This window comes from Gambusia affinis, linkage group LG17, assembly GCF_019740435.1.
Source record: "Gambusia affinis linkage group LG17, SWU_Gaff_1.0, whole genome shotgun sequence".
Taxonomy (NCBI): Eukaryota; Metazoa; Chordata; class Actinopteri; order Cyprinodontiformes; family Poeciliidae; genus Gambusia; species Gambusia affinis.
Window position 1 is genome coordinate 6,569,495 of NC_057884.1, and position 7,768 is coordinate 6,577,262.

Here is a 7,768-nt window from a genome sequence, read left to right on the forward strand (position 1 = left end):
CTTAAGACTGTTTTTAGCTGAACCTGAAATGATGACATATTTTGCTGGACAATAAATTGTCCCAGTAATTATTGGGATAAATGATAATGTTGACCATTTTCAAGTAATATATTGATAATGGCATGATAATACACGTTGAATGTGCAAAGCTATTTCTAAATAGAAGTGAGGTTTGTTTTAACGTACTTAATTTTTCATGAAAAAAGCCTTTTTCCTACAAAATAACCAACTTATTTTGGTTTACAGTGTTTGTGGTTCTCCTGCTGCATCAGTTTTACACTTTTTATTTCACAGTTTCACCCGAAGTTGCACTTTGCACAGTCATGCGATGCAAGATGTTTGATGATTACACAACTTTCAACCCATGAAGGGTTTATTGAAGTGATGAAATAGTGGCCACTGAATCAGGTGGAATGTGGTGTTCCCTTTATATTAACGAGTGAAAAGCTGATATTCAAAAACATTTTTTTTATTATTATTATTAGCTGTGATCTGAATGATTTCTTGGTGGTGTGTCACAGCAGAAACTTACGTTCACATTCAGAGGTAAACAGTAGCAGTCGTACTGCAAATGTTTGCTTTCTTCTTAACACTTGTACAACCAACAGAGCGTGTACTTCATCCCGCTGCTTAACAGGTGGAATACAGTAGCTACAAAAAAAGAATAGATGCCCCTATAGCACTGAAACAATGAGGAATCATCTAAACTTTTTCCAACGTTAATGTAACATTTATTCTGTACAAGTCAACTAAAGGAAAAAGAAAAAACAGTTGAAAAGGTTTTATGCAGTTTAATAATTCTGAATAACCTTAAACTTAAAATGTGGTAGATTCAATTTCATCATTCACTCTATGCGAGTAAACACTAGGTCTGCACAATACCAGAAAAATCTATGATTTGCCGAAAATTCCAGCAACATTAATTATTACCCCAAATTTTATTTTATCGTCCTCCATGGGCAGCTCAGCCACTAAAACTATACATCAGTTGTAAATATTAAGAGCATCCTGTTGGTCAAATACATCAAAAACACCAAGAGCAAATATTGTGTCTAAGGCAGATTTTTGCCATTTCAATTAGGAGTGCACCGATTGCAGTTTTTTGGCCGATCACTGACCAATTTTTTAAATGAATGACCTGCCGATTCCAATTTTGGCTTTTTTTTTTTTTTTGTCTATAAAGTCACTAAATACAGCAACAAAGACACCAAGTTGGCAGCAATAGGATGACGAAACATAATTTTCAGACTTTTGCGGGGATAGATAAGATCGGTGGATTTATGTACGTGACGGCCGATTGCCGAACAAAAGAAATCAGGGTTGATTTGTTGGCCAGCCAATTTGTCGGTGCACCGCTAATTTTGATTTTGCACGTACTGATATTGCAATGATATTTTGTCATGGCCAAGCTAAAGTTCAGAACAAACATCAACTGTAAATCGCCTCATGAAATAGACTTGGAGAACTGTTGCAAGTTGAAATGCTGGATGAAAGATGCCCAGATGTTTAAATTAATAGTTTATAAAACTAGGCTACTGAAGCTAAGCTAATGCTTTCCAAATGATTTATTTATTTTTCAGCTGATCTGTGTTAAGAGTTGTACAAAATTATGCGATATGTGTTTAAGTAAAAAAATAAAAATAAAATAAATAAAGTGTTAAGGTCTTTCAGCTTGTGGTTTACTGAAAACAAAAATTATCTGTCTGAGTGTTGGAAAAATGAAATAAATGTCCATCTTAGCAGGGATTTATTACAAAATGGCTCCAGGTCAATGTCTAAGTTAATTCCCTAAAACCTTTACCTTTTAAAAATGACTACACTGCATTATGTTGTCGTAACGATAAATTTATCCCCAACATTACATGTGAAAATGTTTTAAAGCGATTTGTCATGGTCTCGTTTTCTTTGCGTAACAAAAACCTGACGTTTTCAGAAGCGAGCGCTCGCTTTTGAGAATCACTGTATGCTACACGCAATGTAACGCTTCGATTGGGAAACGCCAACCGAAACCGTTTCCATTCAGACGATCAGAACTGACGACCATTCTGAGTTTCTCAAATACAAATCACGTTACAACACTTCATTTCTCTTGTGTAATCTTTGCAGTGCAGTGAGGTTTAACAGTGCAGAATAAAAAACACTAGATTTAAGTTTTTTAGTTTTTTCTTTTTTAAAAAAAGAGACTTCTTGTTTTCACCTCACCTACACCTCCAGCTGCTCGTTTATTGAGGTAAATGAACCGCTGTTGATTCTACTAGAAACTGAGATAAAGATTTAAGGCAGTCCGTTCACATCAAGAACACGACGGAGAACGGCTCCAAAGGGAAACGGGTTTCCCTGACAAGAAGACATCGATATTTAAGAGTTTTTGCAAGCAGACACAACCGTCCGAGACTGGCGACATAAAAGCGGAGATTAAGCTCTTTAGCAAGCGACAAATCGCTCCGACCGCTTGAATATTTCATCCGGCTGGCGCTGAGTGAAAGTGAGAAGGGCTCCTGATGGCATGATGGCCACAAGGTCAGACAGAGAAACCGTCACTTAGCTCTCTTCAGCCAGATTGGCTTCCTGTCTCTAGTCATTTTGGCTGCAAAGTTCTTTTTCTTAAAAAAAAAGTGCACTTAGTGACTCATTTTCATGTCCTTCAGATGCGCACATCTATGTGTAGAAGTCCAGTTTGCTCTCTATCGTCTTGCAGCCTTTGACGGAGAACACTCGCTCGGATTTGGGGAAGTAGACCAAATCCCTGGCCACCTTGTCCGCCACGTCGGGGTTCGGTGTGAGCTTTCTGGCCTCCATCTCGGCCATGGCGCACTGTACCACGTGCTGGTACTCCAGAGGCAGGAAGGGAACGAAGAAGTCCACCAGGTTCTTGTCGATCAAACTTGTACGAAAGAAGCCGCCTGAGGGAAGAGAAACGGAAAACTACTTCAAGAACTTTACTTTTTTTTTGTTTTGTTTAAAGAAACCGCGACGTGACCTCGGCTTACTTTTGTTGTTGTTGAACACGGACAGCGAGAGTGTCGTTTCCAGGTCTTTGAGCTCGATCTCTTCTCGATTTTTTCCCGCTTTCCAGAACTCCAGGGCCGTCTGGATGATGCCGTCTCCTCCTGCGTTGCTGTCGGGTGAAAACCGGAAGCGGTACATAAAATCCAGTGCAACCAATCGCCTTTTGAAGTCTTGTAATTAGGAAACGGAGTTCACTTGTAGTTCACTATAGAGCACTCAGAAAAATGCCTTGTCTCTCTTCATTTACTACATTGACAAAAATCAAAATAAAACCAGTAGTATTCATTTCCTCAGACACGAGCAAAATCTTCTGAAGACCTAGTCGTCTACCTGAGGAAGATGAAGATGGATTTCCGATAAGAAACCCCGTCCAGCTTCTCATAGTAGTCCAGGTATGGCTTGATGCTGTCAATCAGGCCCGGGTGCATCTTGTCCATCTCGTCAAAGATGAACATGGAGCGCTCACAGTTGGTCACATTGCCTCTGACCCACTGCTGCAACTGAGACTGAGGACAAAAGCAAGCAAGTAAAACAGGTCAGACGGCTGAAATCTGCTGTAAAACTCTACATGGACTACAATTCACCTTGTAGGTGGCTATGTGGTCCGCGTGCGGGAAGTGAAGCGTGGACGTGAACACGTGGACGAAGCGGCTCTGCATTCCTTCGGCGAAAACGCTTTCGGCGATGAGCTGGCTCACAAAGTTCTTCCCGGTGCCGGTCCACCCGTGGAGAGAGAGCACCAGGGGCTTCTTCGGGTTCGCGTTGCTCATGAAGCCGTTCACGGCTTTTAAGATGATGCGAGACGCGATGTGCTGTCCGAACAGCTTGTTGTCCAGATCCGTCTTGAGCCCTGGAGAGTTTAGACAAGACAGGCATCAGGATTGGTTGCCGTTAAGTCGATTCTGATTTTTCTTGCGTTTGGTTTTTCACTTTCCTACTACGGTTGTCATGATGCGTAACTGTGGCAACAAGATATTTCCCACTGATCAAAATTATGAAGGATCACAACCTTGACTCCAATGTCTCTCTGCCTGGATTTCTAACTAATATGGTAAGACAGAGATTTAAAGAGGAGCTGCAAAAGCAAATAAGGCGGATTAGCAATGCTTGCCAACAACTGGAGATGTCATCCCGAATATACTACTGTAAATATCTTCTTTTTCCCTGGATATTGTGCCATAAGGTTGACAAGGTTAAAGTGTCTTCAGTCAGAGGTTTCTGCAGATTCGTTGCGAAACAGACTGCTACTGCAGTTGGCTGCAGAAGAAGGAGAAAAGGGGTAACAACACCTCTATGCCACGATAATGAATAACAAGCTGTATTAACTATTGATGTCCGTTTTGTTGTTTATGAGGGAGTTTTTTTTAATTCTTGAGCCCTCTAATGTGCACTACACTGCTGTGGAAATCTACAGATGCAGAAATTCTGCAACATTTTCTAGAACCACTAGCTAAAAAGGCAATATTTTTCGGTTTCAGTTTACATTACCCCCCAATTGCCACACACACACACACACACACACACACAAGCGCCATTTTACCGTCTTTTACCGTTAGTGCAAATGAATAACAAAGTAGATTTTTTACATCAAGATCAAGTATTAACGTTGCATTCGAGCTCACCTGTTGCATTATAAGCTATCCATTTTGGATCGCATGTTTCCTTAAAGTATTTGAAGATAGTCCGCCCCAGCGCAGCCCCGACACCGACTACCACCGTTGTTGTGATCGGATCAAACGCGTTCACCAACCCGCTGAATGTCAATGTCACCCACAAACAGATATGCGGAACTTTCATTGTCGAGCCACAAGGTGTATTTCCGACATAAGACGTTTTTGCGGGATAAAATGGTGTGGAGAGCACGAGAGAGAGAAAAAAAAAACGACGGAAAGCCTGCACGGGCGCTTCCGCCTACGTCATTGTTTTTTTTTGTTTTTTATATGTTTTGAGCTTCATTCAAGTCAGGGTGGAAAAAATTGTTTAAACTAGATACTCATAATGATTAAAGCGAAAGAAAAACCCCCACCAACATTGAAAAGCAGTAGTCTTTGCAGGATTGCTAGCTTACTTGTTATATTGAATGATATCCACTCGGGTCGGCAACACTCGTGGAAGTAGTAGAAAATGTTCTGGTATCTCGCTAAAATTCCCGTGAGAGCCGCAGCCATTCCTACTGCGATAGTGGTGCTAATGGGTTCCAGCGCCTCCGCCATGCTGGAGTAGAAAAGCAACCAGAGGAGCAGAACGTGTTGCTTTCTCGGCTGCATTTCTTTTACGACGGCAAACCGGGATAAAACCGAGAGGAAGGCGTTGTTATGGCGAAGCGTCTCGAAGGGGAAGAGCTGCTGTTGTTAAATTGGTGACGTCAGGGTCCAAAGGTTCTTCTTCTTCTTCTTCTTAAAGGAGTTCAGTTTGGACATTAATGGCTGAGTTTCCCTAACTCTTTCAGCCCCTGAGTCCCTGGAGTACAGACATACCTTTCTCACAAGTCACTCGAGACTGATTGTTTTTTTTTTTTTTATCGCTTTACAAAATTGTTGCTTAAATATAATCATTGGAGATCATATGAACACCACTGTTTCACAGTTGGGGTCACTATGACGTGGCTGTAAGACACGTCATAGTGTTTCACATCACAAAATAATAATTATTTATATGCATATTCTTAACCTTTCTGCTAAAATATATTTTGTTTAGCTCTTGATAAAGCAAAATAAGCTTAAAAGAAATGTCATCTGCTTAATAAATGGATCCTGGTTTCTTATAGTAAAAATATCTCCACAAACCCAAATGCAACTTTTTTTAACGTTAGGTGCAAAATGTAGGGGAAAAAAAGCCACCAGACGAAATACATTTAAGTGAGACTTATCAGCCGCATGGTGGCGCTACAATACAGCTGAGAGAGGTCCCATTGATTCAGAACCAGACATAAAACGCACCAAACACACAATTCCAACCAAACTTTAATAAAAGCATAGAAAAAAAATTAAAGAGAAAGAGAGAAAAAAAACTCATCTCCATTAGGATGCAGAAAATAAGACAGAAACTGGATGAATACTGTGACAAAATAAAACATCACTGCTGGTGCCATGGAGATACTGTTGCATCTGAAATCAGTCATTCCTCCAGGTTGGTATTGATCAACATGTAAACAATGGAGATTCTTTTCAGAAAAGATAAATAAACAAGTAAGCAGCCAATTGTAGAAGCAGGTTGTTTTTTTTTTTTTAATAAGACTTCCTCCAGAAAAATCCGGTCACCGTTTCAGCCGTCATCGAGTGGGAATAGGCAGCGTGTGGATGCGAGCTGATGACTGGATGATTGGAGCTCTTTGCTCTTTCCTTTCATTTCTCCAGCGCATATTCCCACAGTAGTTAGGAGAAGGCTACCAGAGGGCGCAGGTCAACCTTTAATCCTTCTATAAACAGAAAGCAGTGCCACCACCACTCACACTAAAACGCTCCCTCCATCCTCCAGCTCCCCACTCCCACGCTGTCTCACTGGGAAAAAGAAATTACCCCAAAATCTAATGACTTGTCATGTCAGTGTTAATGTCCCCGCCACCTTAGGAAATTAAATCATTTTGAAATTGCAATTTTCATATTGCTCTCCGAATATAAAACATAAAATGAAGTACACATTTTTGCGAGGGGGGCAGCACTGCTATATTTTGTTGCCTCTGTTTGATCTGTTGTAAAACTAGCAATCTGTGCGGGACTTAAGCTCTTCCTGATGGTGGCGCTGCAAACACATTTTAGTGATACCAAGCTTCGGCGGAAACTATAGGGAGTTCCATCATGTTCTGCTTTCAGGAGTGAAATGGGAGGCTCACATTCGACAATCCCTGGTTGCAATATTTATTGAATGGGGAATGGCAAAAAAACCCAGACATGTTTAATGAACGTATGAAAACAATACAAATGTCACTCTGGTCTAAAGAAAGAGTGACCTGCTGGCGTACAAGAAAAAACTGCCAAAAATTCAAAATCATTGATATGATGAGAAGAAGGGAGAACAAAACTTAAATTGATCTCAATATTGGGCAACGATATACAACACTTGATTTTCTAAAACCAAATCTAACCTCTTCTTGTTCAGTTAATGGAGTGTTGTTGCAGTAAGAAATAAAGCTATAAACTTGGTAAAGGTAGTTTTATTTATATTGCACATTTTCAGCAACAAGGCGATACAAAGTGCTTTACAGGATTTAAAAGGAAATACAAACCAAATAAACCAAAGGAAAGAGCAAAAGAAGAAAAAGAATCCAATGTTGATCTAAAGTGTATAAACTAGATACTCCTATTCAGGGTTGGTAGATGAGTATAAGTAAGTATCCTCTGCTCTAATTCCTTTTCTGGTTTGGAAGAATAGGAGTCTAACACGCAGCTGCTAAGGTAGTTTTTCTGGATTTTTAATTTGTTCTAATCCCTGTTCTGGGTTGCTAACAGGTCTTTTCCCAGGAATTTATTTTTACGGATTCACAGATCAGATATTTGTAAATTCTCATCTGCAGTTTAGTCAATGCAGAATCTTTTTTTTCTTCTTTTTCCGCCATGACAAGTCAATAAACACGTTTTGAGCAGAGACGTCGTCCCACCATACGGGGCAGAGCAGTCACAGTAAAACACGGTTTTACCCTTTTAAGACAAACCTAGTGTGGCCTTAAAATTGATCAACATCTTCATATTAGGATAGTTTAATGTTTTTCTCAAATATGTCTAACTCCAACATATGCTATGAACAACAGAGGTGAGGTTGG

General features: G+C 40.2%; 1 protein-coding gene across 2 annotated transcripts; it reads right to left on the reverse strand.

Annotated features, from left to right (window-relative positions):
- Nucleotides 1–453: 453 nt before the first annotated feature.
- LOC122819224 (torsin-1A-like) lies at nucleotides 454–5,402 on the reverse strand. Of its 2 annotated transcripts, none has more exons than XM_044095781.1 (5): nucleotides 5,078–5,402; nucleotides 3,594–3,859; nucleotides 3,340–3,515; nucleotides 2,991–3,118; nucleotides 454–2,903 (listed from the first exon to the last, which is right to left on the reverse strand). In XM_044095781.1, exons 1-5 carry the CDS (start codon nucleotides 5,274–5,276, stop codon nucleotides 2,659–2,661), a joined length of 1,014 nt encoding a protein of 337 aa, XP_043951716.1. In that variant the 5' UTR covers nucleotides 5,277–5,402; the 3' UTR covers nucleotides 454–2,658. The 2 variants fall into 2 exon arrangements, with proteins under 2 accessions (XP_043951716.1, XP_043951715.1); XM_044095780.1 differs by lacking the exon at nucleotides 5,078–5,402 and adding an exon at nucleotides 4,632–4,919.
- Between the last annotated feature and the right edge of the window lie 2,366 nt (nucleotides 5,403–7,768).

Excerpts from the sequence above, each read along its gene's own strand:
- LOC122819224 (XM_044095781.1), bottom strand. The coding sequence starts at position 5,276 with ATGCAGCCGAGAAAGCAACACGTTCTGCTCCTCTGGTTGCTTTTCTAC. Across the intron at positions 3,516-3,593 it reads ACCACATAGCCACCTACAAG|TCTCAGTTGCAGCAGTGGGT; the intron begins GTGAATTGTAGT and ends TTTTGTCCTCAG. Across the intron at positions 2,904-2,990 it reads CGTGTTCAACAACAACAAAA|GCGGCTTCTTTCGTACAAGT; the intron begins GTAAGCCGAGGT and ends CTCTTCCCTCAG.